A 27,830-nucleotide genomic window follows, 5' to 3' on the forward strand; every position below is an offset into this window, starting at 1 on the left:
GAGACCATAGAGCATTAGGATTGGTGAGAAGACGCCAACCTAATTTTGCTAAAAAAGCGGCATTGGCTTGACTTGCGGATCTGATTCCAATTCCTCCTTGTGCTCTTGGTTTTAGTAGATTATCCCACGCAATGAGGTGAATTTTCTTGCTATCTTCACTGCCCCCCATATAAATCTCCTGGTTTTTCTATCAATATCATCACACACAGTCTTCGGTATCTTGGCAGATTGCATAGAATAATTTGCAAGAGATGAAAGGGTGGCTTTGGCTAAGGTAATACGACCAACCATCGAAAGGTATTTTGTTTTCCAGCCTGTGAGACGCCGATCAATTTTTTCGCATAAATGGCTAAAGGTTTCCCTTGTTACTCTACTCGAAATCACTGGCATTCCCAAGTATAGACCAAGGTCATTAGTAGCTTCCATGCCCAAGGCAGCAGCTATATCATGTTGTGCATCTTCTGCCATATTTCTCGAAAAATACACTCGAGATTTAGCAAGGCTGACTTTCTGCCCCGAAGCTTTACAGAATTGATTAAGACAATCCTCAATTACCATTGCTTGCTCGACACTAGCTTCTGCAAATAGAATAATGTCATCCGCAAAGAAAAGATTGGAAAGCAGAGGTCCATTCCTACTTGCACGGATTGGTTTCCAACGGTTAGCTATAATCGCTTCTTCGATTGTTTGATACAACCGCTCCATGCACATCACAAAGAGATACGGTGACAGGGGATCACCTTGTCTAACTCCTCAAGTCGGTTTGAATGCATCTGAGGGTTCACCATTCCAAAGGACCTTCATCGAAGCCGAGGTTACACATTCCATTATCACCTCTACAATCAAGTATGGCAGATTCATTTGGAGTAATGTGTCACGAATAAAACTCCAACGAAGTCTATCATACGCCTTTTCAAAATCTATTTTCAGTGCCATGAGACCTTTTCCTCCTTTTTTATTTTTCATAGTGTGCACAACCTCTTGTACAATGACAATGTTGTCAATGATTTGCCGCCCCGGAACAAAACTTCCTTGAGTGTTTGAGATAAGTTGCGGTAGAAGAGGCTTGATTCTGTTGACTAGGACCTTCGTGATCATTTTGTAGGCTACATTGCATAACCCGATTGGTCTGAACTGATTTGGCGCTTCAGGATTATCGACCTTAGGCAGCAGCAGAATATGAGTCTCGTTGAGATGGTCAGGTAGGCCGCGGCCTTCTAGTGGTGCTTTCAATGAGCCCATATATTTTACCACTTCATCAATTTCGATAGTGGTATAAGGTCTTGAGATTGTAGCCCAAGTTGAAGCAAGAAGTTGAGGGAAGACATCATTGGGGATTTCGAAAGGCTCATCCTCCCCTTCTTCAGTGAATAATTTAGAAAAGTAATTCACAAATTTTCCTTTAACCAAAGTCGAGTCATGTACCCAATTTCCTTGGTCATCTTTCAAAGCAAAAATTTTGTTTTTCCAACGCCTTGTAACTGTGCTAAGGTGGAAGAAGGTTGTGTTACGATCACCATTCTTTAACCAATCGACCCTTGCCTTTTGGTACCAATACAATTCTTCTTCTTCAAGTACTTCATCAAGTTCCCTTCGAAGTGATGCCTCTAATTTGATAAGTCCACGATGAGGATTATATTAAAGTACTATATTAATTCATTAATGTTGATATTGTTTAACAACAGCTAGCACCCAACGGCCAATTTACCAAACACTACAACTCTAGTCAAACAACCAACTCAAAAGCCAATCTAAACAGCCAGTCAAACCAGCCAACTAAAACAGCCGACAGCCAAATGCCAACCGCCAATTGCCAAACAGGGCCCATGTCTCGTAGTTAGACGATCATCCAAAAGACCCGGCCCATTTATTTATCTGACGGATCTAACCCATATTACAACTATGGCGGGTCATGGCTCTTAAAAAGCCTCCATTCCTACCTCTCTCAGTTGCGTAGTTTTTTTGTTTTTTTGAACGGCAGTTACGAAGTATTTCATTGAAGCGCACTCCGGTCTCCATTGAAGCGCAGTTGACGGTCTCTGTTGAATCTAGTATCCCCCATTGAAACAGCTTCTAAGGTAAGTTGTTTTTTATTGTTGTTGTTATCATCGTATCTTGTCGAATTTTGGGGTTTTGCTGTTGCATTTCTCGGAATTTTGGGGTTGAATTTGCCGGGGTTTGGGGTTTTGAAGTTCGAACGGCAGAGTCAGTGAGAATTTTTATTTTCCACTGGGTGTACAACAACAAGAATACAACTTCTGTAATTCTCAACAAAATCCAGGCCCGTCCCACATAACACCTCCCTAAACGACCTCTTTCCTCTAGCCTCTTTTAACATAACTGCCGATTATATGAAAATAAAATTACTCTGTTGATATTAATGAATTTCTTCAACATTCGTATTTCTTGCAGTGGTTTATTTTGTACCGTTGAATGTTGCATAGGCTAGTTCTTCCATCTCTTTCCTCAACTTCCAGAATCTTCTTTTTCCTTCCGTATTCTTCACGTTTTCTTCTCCTCTAAGCAATCATCATCATCATCATCTTTCTGCCTGTAATTCAACTATGCCGCGGAAAAAGGTAACTTCATTTTTTTTTTCTTTTCTTACGAATTTTTATGATTTTTTTTTTTTAATAATTTTTTTACAATTAGGTTTTTGATTTATTCATGATGAACTTCTTATGATGTTTATTATAATTTATCTCCATTTTGTTTAAGAGTATAGCATAATTAAATGTGGCAGTGTGGTTTCGCCCCCCCAAAAAAAAGTGGCAGTATAAAATTCTAATAATTTTGGTTTTTTTTTTTTTTTTTTTTTTTTTTCGTATAATTTAGTGATTAAGACTTTATACATTTAAATTGTGAGTAAAATACTTGCGGCAGATGATATCATGAATTTGTATGCTGAATGTGGTTATTTGGGGACTGCACACCACCTGTTTGATAAAATGTTTCACAGACACTGTTTTGATTAACATCGTGATTGCTGAGTATGTAAACTTTATATCATTTGATTCCTGTTGGGATGTTTGAACAATATCGGCATCGGTTCGTGGTTGGAGAGTACACTTTGGGTAATTGGTACTGTTCGTAGTAATATTTTGACTTTGTATATTGGCAGCAATTTCTAAAATCATTTTCGGGTTGAATCTATTTAATACTATTTGTTAATTTGGAGATATATTTGAATGGTAACTAAAGTAAAACATTTCGTTTGTTCTTAATTGTTATCATTTATGTTTGATTAAGTTTTTTTAGCAATAAACTATGCACTCAGACAATTCCATTGGTAAATATATAAATCAATTTCTGTTTTGTATAAACGCAATGTACTATAATCATATCTTCACGACTAATAAATATTTAATGGAAACCACTAAATTATTTCATTTAAGAAACAAAAACTATCTCAAGTTCTATATGCATTTTGTAGGGAGAGAAGATAGGAAGCTGCGTACATGAAACTCATCCTTCAAAGTGTTACTTAATTTGTCGAGCCACATTTTCACACTTTTAATTTTAAATCTTTTAATTGATTGAATTGGGGGCTTTGTCCCATTTTTTGGATGAATGGGAATTTTGGAGTAATGCAGTTTGAAGTAGGGCATTTGGAACGGACATGTCAAAATATTTTTTGGAGCATAAATGCAATTTATTGGGTATAGTTATTTTGGGGTCGTTTTGATGAGAGATTGCAATTATAATTGGGGAAAGGCTATCAAGTTTGAGTAATGGCGGTTACGGTTGGGGTTTTGAGTGAGGGAATGGGAAAGTAGTGTGAAGAATAATATGAAAATGCTGATGAGTCTGTAGAGGAGAGATAGTAGAGTTGAAAAGAGAAACCTGGAAATGAGGGATGAATGGTAGAAGTGCAAAGTCTGGATTAATGGTCTTCAACTTGGCAATATCACAAAAATTCCCCTGTTTTTTGGGAAGATATTGTGGCTAATTTTGTAAATCCTCAATGTGTGTGTTAGACTAGCGTGATTTTTGCTCTTCATAGGTCTTCTTTCTACCACCTATTTCCATTGGTGCATGCTGGATTGAGCTGGAGATGGTAGGAACGAGGAAGATGAAATGGATTAGTCCAAATAGGTTTGAATCTGAAACTAATGCTTAATTATATTGAGAAGTGAGAGCAACTTTGTCTTTCTATATCTTTTTATTATAACTGCTGGCCGCTAGGGATGTAATTACTGAAAATATTTCTTTAAATAAAGAGAAGTTTTGTGTGAATTTGTTAGGGTTCCTTGTTCCAGATAAAGATCTTTATGTTTTCATACTTGGATGGTTGGTGTTGTTCTTTGTATTTGAATCTGTGTAGGGAAGAGGTAAGGAGGAAAAGTGGAAACTAAAGTCAGCTCCCGGTGGATCATCGTCATCAACGTTAGAGACAGAAGCTGTTATTGATGACTTCAGTGGGATTAACATATTAGGACAAAGTGGGAAGACAAATGCTCCTATAAGTCCTGTTGCATCGGTCCGACATCAAAGTGCAGTTCCTGGACAGAAGGTGCTTTGGAAACCCAAATCTTATGGAACTTTGAGTGGTGTTACAACTGCCCCTGAAAATGAAGTTGCAAATGAAATCAAGGCAAAGGAAGTAGAATCAGCTTTAAGTGAGAAGAATAATGCTTCTTTGAGCACATTGTTCAGTGGGAAAATATTGGAGAATTTTACTGTTGACAGCTCCACTTGTTCACATGCCCAAATTAGAGCTACCTTCTATCCGAAATTTGAAAATGAGAAGTCTGATCAGGAGGTGCAGTTTTTTTTAAGTATTTCTTGTGAATTCTGTTTGAGCGGATTGTTCCTTACCCAATATTATGATACGAAATATCTAATTTTTCTTATCTTTGATGACTATTACTGGTGTAATTAAAGTTGGGATTTCCCATGCTTCTACAATGCTAGTTTTATGCCAAATGTAAGAATAGTTTTATGCCAAATGTAAGAATAGTGAGGGGATTTCATTCCTTTAGGCACTGTACCAGCCACAACTTTTACTAAAGTTTAGACATGGTGCAGAAGTCTGCCTTCCATATGGATTATGGACACTAGTTTGTGTGTCTTGTTGGTAGTGGTAAATCTGGGTATATATATCTTGGATGCCAATTCCCAGCAATAAAGAGGAAGGCTCACATTTAGTAAATAATTCTGTAGGAATTCTGCCTAACAGTCGAACTTTGATGATTAAACTAGCATTTCAATTGGTTTGGTAGAAGACAATTAAGAGGAGAAAGTAGCCTTATCTTGCCCCGCTTAAACTATATGGTAGATTCAGCCATTGAAGATTACTTTCTCATAAAAAATCTCTTGGATCATGTTGTGCCTTGAAGGCTTGAGTTATAGGCAACTAGGATCAATTTCTTTTACCAAAATAGTGGCTTTAAAAAGTTTGGTTATCTCCTATTATGTTGAGATAATCATGGTTTGTCTAATTATCAATATGTTGTGTAAGTTCATCCGCTTCTATTTCATAGAGTTTCCTTCTTTTAGGCTTTTAGCAATATCCTTCTGTAGTTTAATGTCAGCTTGCACTTATGCTACTCTGTGTTTCAAAAAGTTGATAATAAATTGATATCGGGAAAAAGCCAGGGGAACATAATTTATATCATTGCTTTGATTAGAAATATTATATCTATATATCTGTGTAGCTTTTTCTTTATATTTTTTCATGTATTTCCCTCGTATAGAGTTTGACCAATATATGGCCAATCAGAGTATCAGACCCTGTCACTTGTGGTATCCATATTGGTTTGTTGTGTGTATACTTGTAGGTCAGTTTTCCCAATTCTTCATTTAAAGTTATTTGTTATAGCAAGTTTTGCACCAATATATGGCCCAATCAGAGTATCAGACCCTGTCACTTGTGGTATCCATATTGGTTTGTTGTGTGTATACTTGTAGGTCAGTTTTCCCACTTCATTTTAAGCTATTTGTTATAGCAAGCTTTGCATAAAATAATGTGTAATAATGTATTTCTGTCTGTTTGCTATGTTGCTGGCACAATTTGCATACCTACTGCTAACTATTTGTTTGTTTTTTTGCTCTACGTGTATACAGATTAGATCGAGGATGATTGAAATGGTTTCCAATGGCCTTGCCACCATGGAAGTAAGGGATAAATTTTTACTTTATCAACCAATTATTATAAATGTTTTTGATTTTCTTACAGTACACAATGTAGTCATTGAGTAATTTAGTGTTTTGACCACTATAAGTTGATTTTTTAATCAAATGCAGGTTTCCCTTAAACACTCCGGGTCCCTTTTTATGTACGCTGGGCATGAAGGGGGAGCATATGCAAAGAACAGCTTTGGAAATATGTATGGTTTCATGTTGCCTTGTGTTATCAATATGTCTCCTTTTTTTCCTATATATTATCTGATATTTTCCTCCATGCTTCTATTCTATAGTTTTATTTTATATTTTATATTTTACTTCAGTTCCTGTCTGTGAGACTATCTGTTTCAGAGTATATAAATATCCGATCTTGAATTAAATTGAAGTCTGACAACTGTAAGCCTTGAATAATATGATCAATTTCTTATGCTTTGCACCTATTGTTAGTGCAGACCCTACTTTACTGTAATCATATCCCTCAGTTGGCTGTTTTAATTCCTTACACAAAGGTCTTTCCATGGTGCAGATACACTGCAGTTGGTGTTTTTGTTCTAGGTAGGACGTTTCGTGAGGCTTGGGGCAGTCAAGCGAGTAAAAAACAAGCAGAATTCAATGATTTTCTTGAGGTGAGCCTGCTATCTATAAATGGTTTGTGAAAACTTGTAAATTGAATTACCTTGATGTCATCCGGGTAAATGACAGGCAGACACCTGATAAGCTTAGTTTACAATTTATATAGTATACAGTATCAGTGGTTACCATCTTATCTTTTGAAGCTAGTTTACGTGACATTTTGTTTTCATTTTGTGGTCTGTTAGAGGAATCACATGTGCATATCAATGGAATTGGTAACCGCGGTCTTGGGTGATCATGGTCAGCGTCCTCGAGAAGATTATGGTGAGATACATTGCTTTACACTCATATGTAATTGTCTCCATTTACTGTACTTTGTGGGTGCTTGTGTAGAAAAGAGATGCTTTCTTAATTTAAATAGTAATTGTGCATCTATCTGGACATTTGGTGTGGTCATAGGAAATTGGAAGACAATTGTAAGTTCTGAAACAAAAGGGTTGTTTCTTAAACTAGATAGTAAAAGTGCTTTAGTATTTTGTATTGATCAATCATTAATGATCATAACATCTAATCAGTCCTTGCTTAAGGAAAAAAAAAGAATTATTTAGTTAGTTAGTCCACTCTTTTACGACACCTTGATGCCAGTTCACAGTAATGCAGCCCCTGACACCTCACTTTATGTTGCTTTGCAGTTGTTGTGACAGCTGTTACAGAATTGGGACTTGGTAAACCCAAATTTTATTCTACCCCTGAAATAATTGCTTTTTGTCGGAAATGGCGGCTTCCAACAAACCATGTTTGGCTGTTCTCTACAAGGTATTTAGTAAAGTTGTTTCCAGTTGTTTGATCTTTTTTATTGATAGCTTGTTGTAACAGTCTTCAGATGAAAGTTTCTGCCTGTATCTTTTGTGTAACAGATGAAAGTTTCTGCTTGTATTTCTTTGTTTTTGGAACATTTGCACTATTTATGAAATAGGAAATTTTGAGGGGAGGATAGGTGTGTGGAGGGAAAAGGGATCCATTTTCTTTGATAGGATGATAGTTATCTTGATCAGGGTAGGTTAAGTGATTTATTTTTAATCTCATTCTAATAAACTAAATCCTTTTAACTGATGGTTGTGGTCATGAATTCATGATCTCGGCTGTGTAACCTCTTTTGGGGGCTATGGGGATGGCTCTCATGGTTGCAGTAAGCTCAAAAGCCTAGTGATGCTACTTAGAGTTACTAATTTTTTCCATTGTTAGGTTTGAAATGACAAAGCACCTTGGTTTTTAAAATTTGTTCTGGCATCATTGTACTTTGTGTCACTACAAGTCAGTTTCTTCTTGCTTGCCTATAATATGAATCTGTTATATTACAGGATTTTATGTCATAATTATAGAAGTGTAAGGAAGCTTCAAGAGTGGCAAAGTGATGTGATCATGAAAGAGGTAGGGGAGGACCTAAAAATACTTGGAGGAGGGTAATTGAGTGTAATATGTGCCTTTTGGGATTGAGGAATGGAGGAAGAATATCTACGCTTAGGACATCTCATGACTCTTAAAAGTCTTAATTATTAACTTTTTTTTTTCCTTTTTAAATAATGTGTGTTGCAAACTCTATTTATTTTCCTATCTTTTACTTGCTTGTTTTTCCTCTCTTTTATCTCCCTTTAACCCTCATTTATAAAATTTCTCATTATTTTTTTTTTCTAATTATCTCTTTTTGATTTTCAGTTCAGATTGCACTCACATTTTTTTTAATTTTTTTTTTTTCTGTTTTTTCATCAACTTTTTAATATTGTCTCTTTATCTTCTCTATTCCATATTTTGTGGACGATATTTTGTGGACGGTTCTTTATGATGATTCATGTTAGGTGATATCTAATCATTTTGCTAAGGCTTGTTGCTTGCTTGTTGTTTGTTGCACTGAAGCTAAGGCTTTAGGGGTTGAGCGCCTTTATTGGTCTAGACAAGTCAGTTTAAAATCAGGGCACAACACCCTTATATACACCAAATAATTTTTCTTAATTGTGCCTCACTTTAATGAAGTGCACGCCTTTCGCCACTGATCCCTGTAGCTGCACTACACACACTGATCTATTTCATAACAATTGATGTATAGGTCTCTTTTCTTTGAAGTTAGTAGTTATATCTGCCTTAAAATTTCCTCCGCTTTCTCTCTTTCTACGATACAGTATGTTTGAAAAATAAGTCGTTTCCACATGAAGATATTATATTATTATCCTGTACTTTGTAATAGGTAGCTTTATTCTTATTTCATTTTTCATGATGAAAATGTATCTGCAGGAAGTCAGTGACATCGTTTTTTGCGGCATTTGATGCTTTATGTGAAGAAGGAACCGCAACATCTGTGTGCAAGGCATTGGACGAAGTAGCAGATATCTCAATACCAGGTGGCTCATAAATAAAATAATAAAATAAAGAAATACTGCCTATCTTATCTTAGTCAATATTAAGTTGGGTGGGTGCAAGAAAATGGTATAAAAAGTAAGAGTGGGTGGAAAGGTATAATAATATTGTGGGGGATAAGGATGGTAAGGCAGATAACGAGGTTTGCCAAAAATAGAATCAAACAAAGTATGTATACTTTTAAGAATCAGACTAAAACAAAAGGTGTAAAGAAAGGAGGTGGTACATTATTTGGCTTTTTTTTTTTTAAATTTTTTTTTTTGGTAACTAGAAAGCATAAAACTGCATGCGATAAACACTTATGTAGAAGACAGATTAATAGTAGAAATGTGCGCGTGCGCGGGGGGGGGGTGGGGGTGGGGGGGGGGTCTGTAAACAGTTATGATAGTGATCTTATTTGTGGATACATTGTTTGTAAAAAAAAAAAGGTAGGATTAGTTTGATTGGAGTCATAATCTTGAGTAGTGGTTGCTGGTATCATGTGGGGGATGGACTTGTGCATTGCGTCATTGCCCATTCTCTGTGCTGGAGAATGAGTAATAGAATGTAAGTTGATTTTATGTCTTTCTTTTTTTAGGAACAAAGGATCATACAGAGGTGCAAGGTGAAATTCTTGAAGGCCTAGTTGCTCGTATTGTAAGCCCGGATAGCTCAAAACATTTGCATGAGGTTTTGAGGGACTGTCCTCCTCCACCAGTAGAAGGGGGTATGATCTATGCTGCACTAAACTTTGTATTTGTGAGTTGAAGTTATAGTTCTGTTACTGGAAGCTTGCTTCTTTTTTAATACTAGTTGGGTCGCTGTGTGCTACGCACGCATCAACCAACTGTAATAATTTATATAAAATTTTCAACCTATAAGTTAAATATTTAAATTGTATAAATTAAAAAATGTAATGTAAAAATCTAATATGCATTAAAAATTAATTATTAATAATTTTTTTTCCTGCATGCATGTACAATTAAAAAAAAATATTAAAAGGGAATGCATAGTAAGTGTTATTATGGAGCATTTTTACCAAAACTAATACTCCATAGAAATATAATCATATTATTCAACAACCAAGCTGTAAAAAAATTACCATTTGACATAAACCCTACAAATAAATAATTAAGTTAGATTGCATTAAAAAAACATTTTAAATTGAAAGTGTATGTGATGTATTGTGAATAATAACGTTAATAATTAATTAGTAAAAATCATTGCTTGGATGCAAAGGCTTACAATAATATTTGGTACAAAGAATGAGCCTACATATGATATGTATATCATATTTATTTCTCATAATCATCTTCAAAAAATAATAAATCTACTTTAATTATATTTTGGGTCACCTATTGTCATTCAAATACTAAAGCTCACTGCAGTCTATATCCCTGCATTTTAAAAAGTTTAATTAAGAAAATTTAGATTATACTCTCTAAAATATTTATGTAATTCTCTATCCACATTAATGATAAATGTCTTTATTTTTTAACTCTTTATAATAGTGTGCGGATATTGATACCTCTATAAATATATGTTTATATATTGTCCCTCGTTATTAATGATGCAACAACTTAAGTTTAGGCAAAAGCCAAACCAAAAGTGCTTTTCGAATATGGCTAATTGTATATGGCACGTGTTAGCTGCCCTAACTTAGTATAATATAAAATTATTTTAAAAGTTACGATGACCTATATCCTCTTCTATTCTTTATCATACACATTCATTTGACCTTTTTGTGATAAATGCATTTGAATATTGGAAAAATAGTCATGAGTAATCTTATTTGATTCACCCCTAAATTCACTTTTTTTTTTTTTTAATTATTTTTACTAATATGTAATTAAATTAAAGGTATTAATGATATATAAAAATGCATTTATAACAACCTTGAAATAGGTTTTATATGGGGTAAAATATATTTTAAAATAAAAAGTTCCACAAATTCTTGAATGCTTCTGACTTTCTTTAGCTTATTGAAAGACAGGTTAGAGTTAGCCTAAAAAATTTTAAGTTACACTTTTTATATAACATTAAAATTACTACTTGAATACATTTGACTTTCATTAGCTTATTGAAAGACATGTTAGAGTTATCCTAAAAGTTTTTAAAGTTGCGTATTTTATATAATATAAAAATTACTACTTGTATATTTAACATAAATTTTACCCTTTAAAACACTAAATAAATAATGTATTAGTTTGATCTAGAGTCGTCAATTCGGGTAAACGGGTCGGGTTTGAGACGGGTTAGTGTGAGTTGGGTCGGGTCAATACGGGTTAATGTCATAACATATGCGGGTCGGGTTCGGGTTGGGTCATGCTTAAGTCGGGTCACGTCGGGTCATACATCTTATCGGGTTTGGGTCGGGTTAGTAAAAGGTTGGGTTACATTCGGGTCGGGTGAAAAATAGGTCGGGTTAAATTCGGGTCTTTACCGGTTAAAACGAGTTAGGTTCGTTCTCGGGTTCGAGTCGGGTTCGGTTCAAGTCAATTATTTACGAGTTATAATCAGGTCGGGTCATTCTCGGGTTCAAGTCGGGTTCGGTTCAAGTCAATAATTTGCGGGTTATAATCAAGTCGGGTCATTTCCAAGTCGGATCATTCTCGGGTTCGAGTCGAGTTCGGTTCAAGTTAATAATTTGCGGAAAACATGTTTCGTCCCTGAAATTTGTTCCTAAAAACATGTTGTGAAACTAACCTCTTAAAATTCAAAGTGAAATATTGAAGGAATAGAGTTAGGATTCAATTTCTATTCCAATACCAACATGAGATAACGACCTATACATATTGATTCGATAACAAGTCGGATTGAATTTGGGTCGGGTCAATAACAGGTCGGGTTAAATTTGGGTTGGCTTTGTAACAGGTCGGGTTGAAATTTGAGTTGGCTTTGTAGCAGGTCGGGTTAAATTCGGGTCGGGTTAGGAACATGTCGGGTTGAATTCGGGTCGGGTTAGGAATAGGTCGGGTTGAATTCAGGTTTTGACGGGTGAAAATGGGTTTGGGTCAATTTCGGTTAAGATCGAGTTCGGTTCAGGTCAATAATTTACGGGTTACATTCGGGTCGGGTCATCTTTAGGTCGGTTAATGTTCGGGTTTGGGTCTCAAATACTTGGGTCAACTCGGGACTAGGGTTAGTTTTAGGTCGGGTTTGGGTCACCATTTTTTTCGGTTTCTGACGGATCGGTTAATAGGTCAGGTTAGGGTCGGTATTTCGGGTCAGCTTTTGACAGCTCTAGTTTGATCTTATTAGCCTTATAACATGCATCCATTTGAATACACATTAAAATATAATCAAAATCATTACAAATAAAAAGTTACCCTTAAATTAAATGGGAAAGTTACTCACAAAAATTTGTTTAAGTTACTATAATATTGATTGTCATTCAATAAAATAAACAAAAGTTCGTGTTAACTATACAAGACATATTAGAAGCACTCAATTATATGGAGCATTACTCTATCAATCAACCATATATATATACAATCCCATTCACAATTCTATCTACCTACAAATTCTCAAGGGGTAACAATTAAATTTAGTTTTTCCTTAGGATTTTTTTAGACAAATATAATCCATTGAACAAAAAAAAACTACATTTATTTATTTATTTTTTTTCTCAAGCAAAAAAAAAAAAGAATTAAAAGAAATAAAAAGAAAAAGTTATATGTATCATGCTTTATGCATTATCTACATTAATTTCTTTGATTTAATTTTTTTGAAGAGATTTTCTTTGATTTATTTGTTTAGCAACAATAGAGTACTTGTTGGAATCGTTTCAATGATTATATTATTAACTTTTAAATGTTATAATTTACTCTAATTTAAAATTAAAGATATTATTTGTCAAAATTTTGCCAGAAGAAATAGAGCGCTTATTAAAATATGGAGGGAACAATATATATACTTCCTCTGTTCTATTTTATTTCGCCTGTTTCTTTTATCACACTTGCAAATGCAAAACTTTAACGATCAAAACTTGAATTCTCCATAAGTAAAAATTATATATTATATATTTTTACTTGCATATTATTCACAAAAGGAGGTCAAAAGAGGGGTGGTGAATAGTGTAAAAGTAAAAGCGAGTCAAGTAATAAAGAATGGCGGAAGTATTCCATAATACCGCATTTGTTTTTTATAAGCTAGAGTTACTATTTTCGTCCATTTTATTAAATAAGCTAGAGTTCCAGTTTTGAAAATCTTCTAAAATCTAATACAAGCACCAAGTGTATCTTTACTCATTATGTCCCACTGTTTCTTACTCTGTCATTTTTCACTACTTTAATGGTCCCCACTCCTCTTCACACCACTAAATTTTTCAACAAAATAATAACCTTATCTACCTCACTAACATCTTTTTTTTTTAAACCACCGAAAAGTAAATCTCATTTTTAGCCTATTAAAAAAAAACGAAGGGAGTACTAAAAAGGAGTAAAAATAACAAACGAATAAAATTACATAATGTTTCATAGTATAAATATAATAAATACGGAGTATTTCATTTTCACAAAAATAAAACAATATGTGTTTTATTTTACGTACTCCCTCCATATTTAATACTCTGTAAGTGCTCCATTATTTCTTTTTGTACTATTCACTTGACCTCCTTTGACTAATATTTGTGATTTATACATAAGGGAAAATATAATCCCGAGGTACTTATTAAAATCGTCTCAATAAATAGATTATTATTTTTTAATTTTAATAATTTACACTTATTAATAATTAAAGATATTATTGATTAAAAATTTACATTGAAATACGAGTTACGGAGAGGTTTAACACTTATTAAAATATAGAAATATTGTAGTATATATCCAATACCCAAAAAAAAAAAAAAAAAAGTAAACAAAACAAAAATTACCAACGCAAGACGCATTTGAACGGTTGAACTCTAGAAGAGTTTGTATAAATAAAATAAATAAATAAATAAATAAATAAATAAAAAGGGATATGGATGGAATTTATGTAAAACAATATACTGTGCATTGCCCTTTTGAAGCAACCCTTGTTTTCTCTTTTTAGAATGTAATAGATATATATATGTTTTTTGTTTTTAATTTTTTTTTAATATTTTTTTAATGAATACCACAGATATGCAAACAATTAAGCTGATATTGTAATGAATTTTGTTTGTGGCACTTAGCTTCTTGTGGAATTTGCAAAGCTGGGATTTTTCGTGTTATGCAGTTAAATAGAGTTAAAACTATGCTTCACGTGTTGCTTTCTGTTTGCTAAATGTTGCAGTACTGGATATAAATTTACTAGGCAAGCCCTGTGCGATACATGGTTTTACCCAATTAGCTTCATGGCCTGTTTGAGGATGTGTAATTCTTGTCAAATGCCGAATTTGGCTCAAATTAAGCTGTGTGTCTCTCTGGTGCTGGATTTGGCTCAAATTGAATTATAGAGAAGAGCGAAGAAATATCTAGAGATTTGAGGGAAACTAGAGTGTACCCTTGCTAATGTACTGGATATAAGAGAAAGTTATGCTGTTTTCCTCTATTGGATATGTAGATGCCCTAGAAGGATTTTACGGGAAGTAATTTTGATTTTTTTTAAAAAGGGAGCCAATAGAATTGCAAGGATTGGGTTTGAAAGCATGTGGTTTAAAGCTGGTAATTTGACTCTTAATAAGGTGATACTATAGGAGACATTTGAAATTAAGGGGTATTATTTTTTTGCTGATGTACCTATTTTTCATCTTGAGGTGTTTTTCTACGATGTACCCACTTCTACTTTATATTAGTTTTGGCACACACATTTTACCATCTTAATTGCACACCTCACCGTTTTTACACCTTTGCACTCACGTGATTGTAGGAGTTCTCTCTCTCTCTCTCTCCCTTTTTTTTTGGGTGGCTGAATTATCATACTTGTGCTATATTGTTGAATTAGATCTATTGAGTATTGATAGTTGAAAGAGAGTGTAGTGCCCACACAAAATAGAAACAAAATTTAATAAGCCAGATACTTGACTTTTCCTCTGAAAAAGAGACTTATATTGTGTTGTTTGATAGAGAAAAAAAAAAGTAATTTGATCCCAATTTTTATCATGCATGTAAAATATTATTTCATAAGCGATGGTTGAAATTTGAGTACTATTCTGTTTGCCCATTTGCTTGATGTTTTCTTTTTCATATATTTTCTTTCTTATGGGAATATCAAGTGTATTAGGTGAAGTTTTAGTTTAAGTCTTAATGTTTTTTTCCCCTGATTCACAGCTAAGCTTGATTTAGGACCAACATTAAGGGAAGTTTGTGCGAAGAATAGAGCTGATGAGAAGCAGGTGGTGTGACTTATTCGTTGTGCAGCTTGTTGCAATCGGACTTTTTCTTTATTCGCTGATTCATTGGTCTTGGAAATTGTTGTGCAGCAAATCAGAGCTCTTCTGGATGAAGTTGGTTTCTCCTTTTGCCCCAGTTTTGTTGATTGGCTGGGAAAAGGGGAAGGTGGTGATCATTCCCGGAATGCTGATAGATCTGTTATCACAAAGTTTTTGCAAGCTCAGCCAGCAGATTATTCAACTAGAAAGCTGCAGGTTTGACATGATAATTTGCAATGTATTCTTTTGATAGATTTGTTTATTGTCGTTTGTATTACTCTCACCTGCGATACTCAAACTGTGGATTTAGTTTTGTGGCACCTAATCAATTAATTGAGTGCTTTCTGCCGGTCATATATCAAGTTGTTGATTGCTTCTTCTTCATTTCCCTTGGTTGTCTGTTACTCTGTCTGTCTTGGTTCTGCTATGGTGTTGGTTCTATTATTCAGTTTCCTTTTCCCCCATATTATAGTGCTTGAATAGCCTGAGTAATTTATCACTGATTGTGCTTGTCTGCCATTCCATTTACTGCTTACAGGAAATGATCTGTCTTATGAGAGAAAAAAGATTCTCTGCAGCCTTCAAATGTTACTATAACTTTCACAAAGCTGATACCATATCAAGAGACAATATACATTTCAAGATGGTCATTCATGTTCACAGTGATTCTGTGTTTAAGCGATACCAGAAAGAAATGAGGTATTTATCCTTAACTTTTATGTATATTATCTTATGGCACTGCGATGCATTGTATGTCCTAACATAAAGGATGTTTGTGTCTTCAGGCGCAATCCTGGCTTATGGCCATTATATAGAGGTAAGTTTTTATCTGTTTTGAATTTGAATGTATTATTGATTTGATAGGTTTTTTAGTTGTTTGGTTTTGCATTTTGGGTAGAGGTATAAAGAAACACATACTTGTGAATACTAAACAGTCAGTAACTAATGCAGTCAAACGGTTTTGAAACACATACTCCTAACTAATTACTCCCTATGTCCCTATTTTTTGCCCCACTTGACTTTTTACGGTGTCCAAAACGCATCTTAAAACATATTTAACTCCATTTCTATATGCATAAAAATTATAAATTATAAAAACTTGATATTAATTAAATATATAGTGAGACGAATTTAACAAGACCCCACTTGACTATATTATCTCTTATATATTAACGAGAATTCACGGTAAATTTTTTTAAAATTTGACCCAATTATTTGCAATAGGGCAAACTGGAAAAGTATCTTCTAATATATGTAGAATTTTTTATTTATTTTTTTTTTTTTTTTGGTGGGACACTTACAATTCAATAGAAATTTCGTGTATGATCGATTGATATATATATTTTCTAATATCATGTTAAATCTATTCATAATTTTAATAAAAAAAATATATATATATATCACAACAATTTTTTTTTTTTTTTTATCTATCTATGCATTACACTAACTTTTTTTTTTTTTCTTTTTTTTTTTGAAAGGATGCATTATACTAACTTTTGTTGGTTGTATGTTGATGTAGGGGAATTAGAATGTTAGCCATAATTTTGATATATATTTTTTTTAATTTTAATTTTTTTATTACATTTGTCATGTTTGTGTGCAAAATGTTGATGTTGCTCAATTTTGGCTTTTCTTTCATTTTTAGATTCTTTCTTGGATTAGATTATACTTAATTTATCAAGAATAAAATGTTCACCATTTATGATTGTTATTATTGAATTGAACATCTCTACTGGAAGGTCTGAAAATAATTTGGTTTTCAGGTTTTTTTGTTGACATAAACTTATTTAAAGGAAGCAAGGATAAAGCTGCTGACAATGGGAAAGAAATGAGTGACGACAACAAAGTGAATGTTAGTAGTGATGCATCTGAAGCAGATTCACTAGCTGACGAGGATGCTAACTTAATGGTTAAATTGAAATTTCTCACATACAAGGTAGGTGAAAATGTCTTGATTGGTTAGGCTTCTTTCACATGCATGTACACCTGGAAGTTTGATGTTGATACTTTGCAAGTTTGCATCAACATTTAAATGCTATGAAGATGCTCGGTTTTAATTATGGTATATTGATGTCCTTTGATTATCAAATGATCGGTCTCTGGTTTTTGTGTGACCTTTCTTTGTTTATTGTCTGTTGCAGTTGCGAACTTTCTTGATCCGAAATGGTTTATCAATCCTTTTCAAAGATGGTCCTGCTGCTTACAAGGCATATTATTTGAGGTTAGCTACCTTTCAATATTGTTTCTATGAGACTTGAGGATACAAAGAGAAATGATAAGATACATATGGCTTAGAATCCTCAAGACATTAATTTTAGCTATGACAGTATGACTCCTTACCTCTAGTGTTGCTTGAATCGTCAAGGTTACCATTAGTTGAAATTTAGTTTCTTGAAAAGACCAAGGCTGACTTGAGCATATATTTAGAAAACTTTTTCTCATTGTGGTCATTTTCTGTCTTTGTGTTACCATATCTTTTCTTTATGCTCTTTTCCTTAAAGCTCCTCCATCTAAAACAAAACTATCAGGGTAATAGCTGAACCATCTCTCTGAGGTGGTGAGACATATTATTTCTTTGTTTAAACCTTTAATAACTTGCGTAAGTTAATGCCATCAAGATGTATGCTTTTCAATTGACCTAGTTTTGTCCTTGTTAGTTGAGTAATGTAGAGAATTTTTGAGAGCCTCATGGATAAGGTATTGTCAATTCCGATATATTCTAAAATAGCTCATTTGTTGATTTTTGGGGGATGGGGTTGGTCAGACTGCCGAAGAACTAGTATTCTAATTATACAACCACCAAAACCATCATTTGCATAATGTATCTTGTCACTGGAAGAGTATGAGTGGCTGAAATGTACCACTTCTCCCCAAGTCATGAACGGTCACAATTCTTGGAGCATCAAAATATTTTACCGATGTAATGTTGCTAGTAAAAGTTGATCTGCAATGTCCTACCATAGTACCATGTATGAGTGATCACTGTGTGCCACCTACTTGCTGGCTCTTTTTGGCCTTATCCATGTGATTGGGATATGTTTTGGTCACTCTGCATGACCTTTGGATGGGTATTTTCTTAGTTTTCCTTTTCAAGGTCACATTAGATGGCTGTAGAAATTGCTTTATAAGACATGTTTTATAGTTGTTTGGTAATTATGGCTTGAGGAGAAGGATAGTGTTCTGAATGATGGATGTTGCCTGGTCTTAATGGGTAATGGTTGTGTCTTGTCTGCCTTATGATCTAGGAGTTTAATGTCTAATACATGTAATGGAAAAGCAGTAGATCTGTGAGTTTGTGATCTTTTTTATATATCAAAGGTATGATATAATCACTAGCTTTTATGGTGAACTATTGCCTTTCTTGATAAGAAATATTTGTATGGCAGACAAATGAAAATTTGGGGCACCTCTGCAGCAAAGCAAAAGGAATTAAGCAAGATGCTGGATGAATGGTAGTGCTGCCATTACTGGAAATATTATTATTATTTCTGTTTTTGTAGCTGTATTTGATATGTAATGCGGTGCTATCTTGAAAGGGCTGTCTATATAAGGCGGAAGTGTGGTCACAAGCAGCTGAAGTCTAATGTTTACCTCAGTGAGGCTGAATCTTTTCTTGAACAATATGCGAAAAGGAGCCCTGCAAATCGAACACTCATAGGTGCGGCTGGAAATTTGGTGAGATCTGAAGATTTCTTGGCCATTGCTGGTGATATGGATGAAGAGGGTGACCTTGAAAGAGAACGTGAGATAGAACCTATTTCACCATCTCCTACTAAAGAAGTTGTAAGAAAAGAAGGCCTTATAGTGTTCTTTCCAGGTTTCTACCTCTTCTCTACACGAAATAATTAGTGGCTTATGCCCCACAATGTATTTACCATTTACTACGATATAGAAAATTGATTAAGATTTAGGAGTGAAAGAAAAGTATTGTATGATTGTAGTACAATGTCCTTTCATAAATTTATGTGGAAGAGCATCAATTCCTTCATTACATCTCTCTTACTGTATTAACAATTAGTAGAATTAAGATTTACCATCATAAGATGTACATTCTACAATCCATGTAAAGTTCCAACCCTTCTAATTGTTATCCTTTCTAGTCTGCTGGAAAGAGAACTTATCTAACCAATTACCCAATTAATCCCATGATTTCAAGCAATTGTTTGACATTTTTTTACTGGTTTAAGATATGATGGGATTCATATATTTATTCTGATTAGGTGAATTATAGTTTTTCAGTAATGTGAATATAGTCAAATTTATATGCTACATTGCTTTCTGATAGGTGTTGATTTCTTCCATGATCTTTTCAGTGATGTGTTGCTTTTCTCATTTCTATTTTTACTTAATGTTTTTTCACAGGAATACCAGGCTGTGCTAAGTCTGCACTTTGCAGGGAGCTGCTGAATAATCCGAGCGCTTTTGGAGAGGGTCGTCATGTCCAAAGTTTGATGGGCGATCTTACGAAAGGCATACTATTCTAACTATCTGTTGCATCCAATAGCGTAAATATGTTATGCCATCGAGTTCAATATTGATATGTCAATTTCACTGCCCTCTTAAGTCTTTATGATTTTGGATGTACTCGAATAGTTGGTGAATGAATAGTGTATTTACAGGACGGTACTGGCAGAAAGTTGCTGAAGAGTGCAAAAGGATGTCTGATTGCATTATGCTTGCAGACAAAAATGCACCAACTGAGGAAGTATGGAAGCAGGTAAGCACAAGTTCTATGGATAGTGTCCATTCCCTGTGAGGATGTCATCTCTTTTTCCTTTCATAATTTTTTTTATTTATTTTATTTTATTTTATTTTATTTTGTAATTTACTACTCTCTCCGTTCCCTAAAGTTCAACTTTTCTTTCTGTTTTGGGGCGCTTCAAAAGTTCAATTCACTTTAAATTTATTCCATTATAGGAAAAACCCTTTTACTACCTTACCTCTCTTACTGAAAGCCTGTTTACACCTTTCCACTCACTCTCGAAGTTTAACTTACTTTTATCCATCTTTTTCTTACACCCACTTACTTTTAACAAACCTTTTTTAAAAAAAGTAGTGTACAATGAGTTGAACTTTTAAAAATTAAGGGTTTAATTGATTTTTTATATTTAAACGTCATCATAAAACTTGTATTATCTTGTTGTTATGAGATAACATTTGAGCTTTCTCACAAGTTACCTTTGAGCTGTTTCTTTGAGCTATTCATACTTCCTTAGAATCTAAAGTAATTCGTAAGCAGACTTGTGACTTGTTGTAGAAACATAAATATAAAATATTATACCTATGTGTGTGTGTGTGTGTGGATTACTTGTATTTTACCAGCGAATATGTGTGTGTGCATTGCTTCGATGTTGCTAGCCTTTTTGGTCCTTTCCTATTGTTGTTAATATCTTTTTTTAGTAATTTTGTTTGTCATCCAGATTTATTTTTTCAAATGGGCATGTTTGCATCTGCTTGTCTGTTATATGTATTACCTGTGTTGCCAATGTACTGAATTCAAATGCCGTCCATTGTACTAGATCAATGGATTTTTGATATTTAGAATAGCTTGAGTGGATTTGAATGTTGCTCCTATATTGCAGATTGAGGAAATGTGCCGAAAAAGCAGGGCATCTGCCATTCCAGTTGTACCTGATTCTGAAGGTATCTTGACTTCATCTCTTTGTAATCTGTAACCTTAAAGAATTATAATGAGAGCACGAGAAGGAGAAAACAAGATTTTGAAATATGAATGTGGAATAATGATGCTAGGTCTCTGCCAAATAATATGTTTGGCTGTATTGGACTTCAGTCAATCTTGCAGAATCCTTATCCAACCTTGTTAATTAGTTTTGATCCCCAGTACAATTCAACTCCAACATAGGTTTCATATCCATTGCTTGTGATCTGAGTGAACCTGCACAACATATATGTTTCACCCTCTCTGATACAATTGTTGTGTGTTTATAGACACGACTATTTATAAACCTATTTTGATCTGAGAATTTGACATCAGCCACTTCTGTGAAAATTCGAAACAATAGATACAAAACACCAACTCATGATTCCTGAAGCACAATGCTTAAGTAGAATACGGCTATTAGCTATTCAACATAAACTTTGTGATTCATAACGCTGAAATGAAAACGTCCATTACACTCCACAGTTGTCTTCTTAAATTTTTATGTGAATGCATAGTCTCTGGTGCGTGCTCTCACAAAGTCACAATTCGGAGAGCTATATTGCTTTCACCACTTTCTCTTTGAAATTTAAACCGACTCTGCTTTAAGTGTTCATTAAGAGTTGTCTCAAGTTGTGAGAACCATGGCTTGGTATGCTGAGTGGATGTATCATTCCTTCAGAAGCTCTTTTACAAGTGTATATTTATGAAGTGTGAGTTATAACTCTTTTTGTGCCCTCATGTTTGCTGTTGTCCTGTACTTTCATAAGTCTTCTTCCTTGACTATATTATATGTTTTATACTTTTATTTATAGCATTAGTTGTTATGGATTAATTTCGGCCAATGTATTTCGAACAAGAGAATGTAATTAAAGGTTGAATGCTTGAGTACTTGATTGATTGAAGGTTGAATTACAAAGGATAAACATAACTTGAGGTTATGAATCTCATAGTGGCTTTAGGCTACAACTCTCTAATGTTTACTCTCAAATTTGTGGATACTTTTCTAAATGGACTTACTACCTTACATATACTCAAGCTTAAGGGATACATGTGATTACTAAGCTAAGAATGGAAAAACCATCAAATGACATTGTTGAAGTAGCTTGCTTTCTTTCCTTGAACTCTCTTAATTAGCTTTGTCCTGATGCTCATTGTCTCTGACCACCTTGGACCCTTGCTATCTCTGTTTTGCACGCCTTGAGTACACCTAAAGTGGTGGCTGACTTGGCTTCTGACCCCGTTGACCCATTTCATTACATCACTCCCCCCTTTGAGCTTCACCTTGTCCTCAAGGTGGAAGGAGGGAAAACGTAAATTGACAGTCTCGAACTCTTCCCATGTGGCTTCATAATCGGACAACCCATTCCAAGTGAGCAATACTTCGAGCACGAACACCGAATCCTTCTTTACCATGCGCACATCGAGGAGCTCTGCCGGTCCGACCACCAATTCCAAGTCGGGAGATAGCTGTTTCGGTATAGTGGGCTGACTTGGGAGGTTGCAAGCGCTCTCTTTAGTTGAGAGATGTAAAATACAGGGTGTATTTTGCAATCACTTGGCAATTTCAATTTGTATGCAACTCTACAATTTGCTCCAGCACTTCGAAGGGCCCGTAAAATCTCGCGGCCAATTTCTCGAACGGTCTTCTAGCAAGGGACCTTTGTCTATACGGCTGGAGCTTGAGAAACACCTTTTCCCCAATTTCAAATTTGTCGTCCTTTCTCTGTTTATCCGTGTTGACTTTCATCACTTGTTAGGCTCGGTTTAGATTCATCCGTAGCTCGTCTAAAATCCCATCTCTCTCTTGCTGTTGACCATGGTTTGACTCGTTCCCAAACGCCACAACTTCGGCGGATCCCGGCCATACACCACCTTAAACAGTGTCATCTTGGTCGAGGTATGCGGCGAAGTGTTGGAGGAATACTCCGCCAAAGGTAACCAACGGGCCCAGCTTCGTGGTTGTTCGACGATGAAACACCTCAAGTAGGTCTCAAGGCTTTTGTTTACAATCTCAGTCTGCCCGTCAGTTTGGGAATGGTAGGTCGTGCTTCGCCAGAGGTGTGTCCCTTGTAATCCAAAAAGCTCCCTCCAAAAGATACTCATGAAAACTCGATCACAATCAGAAATTATTGGTGCCGGGAACCCATGGAGGCGGACTACCTCCCTCCCAAACGCGTCCGCCACCTTGAGGGCGTTGAACGGGTGCTTTAACCCAATAAAATGGGCGTATTTCGAGAGCCGATCCACCACCACTAACACGGAGTCTATTCCTCATGATAGGGCTAAACCTTCCACAAAATTTATGTAGATATACTCCCACACGGCCTCGGGAATTGGAAGAGGTTGTAGCAACCCGAGTGGACTTTGAGTGATGGTTTTGTTCCTTTGGCACATATCACATTCTTGAACGAACTTTCCGACGTCCTTTAGCATGCCGGCCCAAAACCAGTCAGCAGTGAGCCGGAGATAGGATTTTATCTCGCCGTCGTGGCCTCCCGTAGTGGTGCTATGATACTTCTTCAAAAGTAAAGGGATGTACTTAGAAGAAGTAGGCAGGACAATTTTGTTCTTATAAAATAGCCTAGACCCCTTTATGTGAAAGCCTTTTGGACCCTCTTTCCCTTCTTATAAGCCCAATACAATCTGGCCCAAACCTTTGTTTTCCTCTAATTCTTTTTCTAATTCAGCCCAGTCCACAAAGCAAGAGTGGATTAGGGCCCTAAACTCCCAACACTTCTTCTTCTTTCTTTCTTTCGATCTTTCTCACTGGTTGCATCAACAGAGCTTCGTCCTTGCGAGAAAGTGCGTCGGCCACCTTATTCGCGGCGCCGGGTTTATAGTGTATGATAAAATCGAACCCCACCAACTTTCTCAACCAACGTTGGTACTCACCACCAACCTCTGTAGTTTATCGATAACCGAAATCGGATATTTATCAGGAACGGTTTCCTTGTTGAGTGCTCGGTAATCTACACAAAATCGCCAACATCCGTCTTTCTTCTTTACGAGCAAAACCAGACTTGAGAACGGGCTTGATGATGGTTTGATGATGCCGGACTCGAGCAATTCCTGCACGAGCCTCTCAATTTCATCTTTCTGAATTTGGGGGTATCTATAAGGCCTAACACTAATTGGGTCAGTCCTATCCCTTAACACATTAGAGTGCTCATGGCCTCTATTTGGGGGTAGCCCATTTGGCATTTGAAAGACCCCTTGAAATTGGTCCAAAACCTCCACTTAGAATGAAGGTGGGCCGTTTGGGCTTGGGCCCAATTCTCCTCCCTCCAATTTGTTACACTAAACCGCCTTTTCTCCTTCTTTAACACCCTCACCATAGCTTTGAGTGAAATTTGTGACTTTTCGAGGGTCGGATCTGGTGAGGGTGACCGGAACTCCACCCACGGTGAACTTCATGACATGGGTTCGCCAATTAGTAACCATGGCCCCTAACTTCTCAAGCCATTGAACCCCCAAGATCACCTCGGCACTACCTAGTGTGAGTGGAAAAAAGTCTTCGGTTATGGTAAGTCCACCAAGTAGCTCCACCTTGACTCCCCTACAAACTCCGCTACCCCGAATGGTGTCCCCATTTCCCAAGAATACGACAAATTCCCTACCTTGAGTTACGAGAATAGCCGCTTGCTCCACCACCGATATCGCTAAGAAATTATGAGTGGCCCCTGGTGAATCATTACTACTATCTCTTGCCCCTTGACTACTCCTCTCATCTTCATTGTCCTTGGGTTGTGTATCCCGATCACCAAACCAAACATAATGACATCGTTCCGGTTTCCTCCAGGGGGTGTCACTCTCCAACTCCGGCCCTTCTTCCTCCATCTCAACTTCCCCATCCGCCACTATTAAAACACTAAGCTCTTTCCTTTTGCATCAATGACCCACACCCACCTCTCATCACACCTAAAGCACAACCCTTTCGCCCTCCTTTCCGCCAATTCAAACTCGGTTAAACACCTCGTTCCTCCGGTAGAATTTTGACTTGGGCCGCGGTTGGCCCGACCCACATTCACGGAGCCTTAGGACTCAGGGGCCTAGGACCATGTCTTGGGCGGCCCACTGCTGCTGGGTAGCCCATAGGAAGCTATCAAGCCTCCCTTGCTCACAATTGGGCTGGGTCTGATTTGGGCTGGAATTGGATGGCCCAACAACAAAGCCCCCTTTCCAATTACTAATGGGTTTCTTGCCCTGTTGCACACAATTCTTTTCTTCAATTCTTCCAGCCATTTCCATGGCCTTTTCAAGGTTGAGAGGGTTAAGGAGCCTTAACTCGGTTTTGATTTCTTTGTTCAATTGCCAAGCATGAGGCTTTCCGGCACGTCCTCTAGTGGCGCCGCCATCTCAATGAATTTCCAGCGATACTCCGCCACTGATCCCGACCCCTCTTGCGTAATCGCTAACCATTGTTCATGGAGGGTTCCCGAGTGTGAGGGGCGGAACTCGTTCAAAGCCCTTTGTTTAAGGTCCGACCACCCATAAAACGGTCGCCGCTTCTGCTCCCACTGAAACCACTTTAGGGCGGCTCCATCCATCGCGACCACCGCTGCCTCCATCTTCTCTCTCTCCGTCAACTTGTAAAATTCGTAGTACATCTCGGTTCTTGTTGTCCAACTACTGGATCTGTCCCGTCGAAGAGAGGCATTTCCAATTTCCGGTGTTTCCAATAGCCATGGCCACCACCGCCTCCATCGCCGTCCTCGTCCGCGCTTCTCTAGCCGCCGCTGGCTGTTCTCCCCTACTACGGGCGATCCTAATGGTTGGAGACTTGGAGGGCTGGTTGTTGTTGGTGCTGTTTCTGCTTCTCCATTTGTTCCTACAGCTTCGTGATTTTTGCGCGGTCGATCGCGGCTTATGTGTCCACCGTGACCCGGAAGCAGTCAAGGCGGTCCTCTAGCCGTTCGACGGTGGCAGTCATCACCTCCTCTGTCTTTTTCCGCTCCTTCTCTATTTCTTTCCGCTCTTCTTCCATGGCTGCCTTAATAGCTGCCGACACGGGGCGAGTAAGGTTGTCATCTTGAGGTTGCAATTTTTCTTGGAGAATTGACATCTGCGTTGAAAGAGTGGCGAATGTTTCTTCTATGGCTGACAACCGTTGCAGGGTGTTGTCCTCATGGTTGAGTTGTTCTCTTTTTTTATTTTTTTTAAAAACTAGTACGGGGTGGTGGTTTACGGTATCGGCGGGCGCAGGACCACCGCTCTGATACCAAGTTGTTATGTATTAATTTCGGCCAATGTATTTCGAACAAGAGAATGTAATTAAAGGTTGAATGCTTGAGTACTTGATTGATTGAAGGTTGAATTTCAAAGGATAAACATAACTTGAGGTTATGAATCTCATAGTAGCTTTAGGCTACAACTCTCTAATGTTTTCTCTCAAATTTCTGGATACTTTTCTAAATGGACTTACTACCTTACATATACTCAAGCTTAAGGGATACATGTGATTACTAAGCTAAGAATGGAAAAACCATCAAATGACATTGTTGAAGCAGCTTGCTTCTTTCCTTGAACTCTCTTAATTAGCTTTGTCCTGATGCTCATTGTCTCTGACCACCTTGGACCCTTGCTGCCCCTGTTTTGTGCGCCTTGAATACACCAAAAGTGGTGGCTGACTTGGCTTCTTGACCCCGTTGACCCATTCTATTACATTAGTTTATGACATACTACAGTAAAGTTTCTCTGTTTACCATTTTCCTGGATTGATGTAACTTAACGGTGGGTTTCCTGTTGTGCAGGCACTGATTCAAATCCTTTTTGTTTGGATGCATTATCTGTTTTTATGCTACGCGTGCTTCAACGAGTAAATCATCCGGTACTGCTTTTTTTCAATCTTGTTTGGATGAGGTTATTTATCAAATTAACTCATACTAAAGATTATTTCTTGTTTTCTATGTGGGGCAGGGAAACCTTGACAAGGCATCTCCTAATGCCGGTTATGTATTGCTTATGTTTTATAACCTATATGTAGGGGTGAAACAAATTCGGGTTAAAACCGAACCGAACCGAAAACCGAACCGAATAAGAAATATGGTTCGGTTTTTTTTTTGAAGTGGTTCGGTTCGGTTTTTTAAAAAAAAAATATTTCGGTTTTCGGTTTGGTTTCGGTTTGAGGAAATGGAAAACCGAAAAAAAACCGAAAACCGAAATTTAGGCCCAGTATATAAGGAAAAAAAAAAAACCCTAACCCTCATTCTCTGATTCTCTCTCCTGACTTCCTCAATCCTCAGTTCGCCTCTTCCTCACTCCAACCCACCTAACCCTCATTGCGAATTTCTCAGTCTCTCACCCTCACCTTCTCAGTTTCTCAATCATCTCTTTTGTGTTTCTCAGAATTCTCACTCTCCAATTCTCCATCGTTCACCGGCACAGCGCACTCGTTCAGGCGTTCACTGTGACACCGTCCACCGTCCAAAGGTATGCTTTTAAGTTTTGATTATGCTTGATGTTCATATTTTTTTAGGGTTTTAATTATGATTAGTGTTAAATGTTAATTACGAAAATCTGCAAATTACATGTACAAATTTGTTAAACATTCTGATTAGGGTTTTAATCTATGCTTGATGTTCATATTGCGATGTTGTTTCTGAATTTTCTATTCTGTACAAATTAGTAAAACATTCTGAATTTTCTGGTATTTTGATGCTTCGGGGTTTTGGTCTATTCAAGGGTATTTTGGGTTTTGGTCTAGTAAAACATTCTGATTAGGGTTTTGGTCTAGTAAAACATTCT

The 27,830-nt window shown here is 36.4% G+C and overlaps 1 protein-coding gene across 1 annotated transcript in view; it reads left to right on the top strand.

Annotated features, from left to right (window-relative positions):
* The first annotated feature begins 1,932 nt into the window (after positions 1-1,932).
* The window catches only part of LOC110700932 (tRNA ligase 1-like), a 38,054-nt gene continuing 12,156 nt past the window's right edge, over positions 1,933-27,830 (top strand). Inside the window, exons 1-23 of the mRNA XM_021878501.1 lie at positions 1,933-2,078; positions 2,413-2,579; positions 4,325-4,762; positions 6,067-6,117; positions 6,247-6,329; positions 6,653-6,752; positions 6,945-7,023; positions 7,392-7,515; positions 8,989-9,095; positions 9,689-9,817; positions 15,324-15,388; positions 15,476-15,640; positions 15,963-16,123; positions 16,210-16,241; positions 17,188-17,360; positions 17,566-17,645; positions 18,811-18,876; positions 18,961-19,241; positions 19,787-19,894; positions 20,044-20,141; positions 21,007-21,067; positions 26,837-26,913; positions 27,003-27,065. Of these exons, the coding sequence (XP_021734193.1) occupies positions 2,565-2,579; positions 4,325-4,762; positions 6,067-6,117; positions 6,247-6,329; positions 6,653-6,752; positions 6,945-7,023; positions 7,392-7,515; positions 8,989-9,095; positions 9,689-9,817; positions 15,324-15,388; positions 15,476-15,640; positions 15,963-16,123; positions 16,210-16,241; positions 17,188-17,360; positions 17,566-17,645; positions 18,811-18,876; positions 18,961-19,241; positions 19,787-19,894; positions 20,044-20,141; positions 21,007-21,067; positions 26,837-26,913; positions 27,003-27,065 (2,556 nt within the window). The 5' untranslated portion in view covers positions 1,933-2,078; positions 2,413-2,564. The remainder of the gene's footprint in view (positions 2,079-2,412; positions 2,580-4,324; positions 4,763-6,066; positions 6,118-6,246; positions 6,330-6,652; positions 6,753-6,944; positions 7,024-7,391; positions 7,516-8,988; positions 9,096-9,688; positions 9,818-15,323; positions 15,389-15,475; positions 15,641-15,962; positions 16,124-16,209; positions 16,242-17,187; positions 17,361-17,565; positions 17,646-18,810; positions 18,877-18,960; positions 19,242-19,786; positions 19,895-20,043; positions 20,142-21,006; positions 21,068-26,836; positions 26,914-27,002; positions 27,066-27,830) is intronic.

This window comes from Chenopodium quinoa, unplaced genomic scaffold, assembly GCF_001683475.1.
Source record: "Chenopodium quinoa cultivar QQ74 unplaced genomic scaffold, ASM168347v1, whole genome shotgun sequence".
Classification (NCBI taxonomy): Eukaryota; Viridiplantae; Streptophyta; class Magnoliopsida; order Caryophyllales; family Amaranthaceae; genus Chenopodium; species Chenopodium quinoa.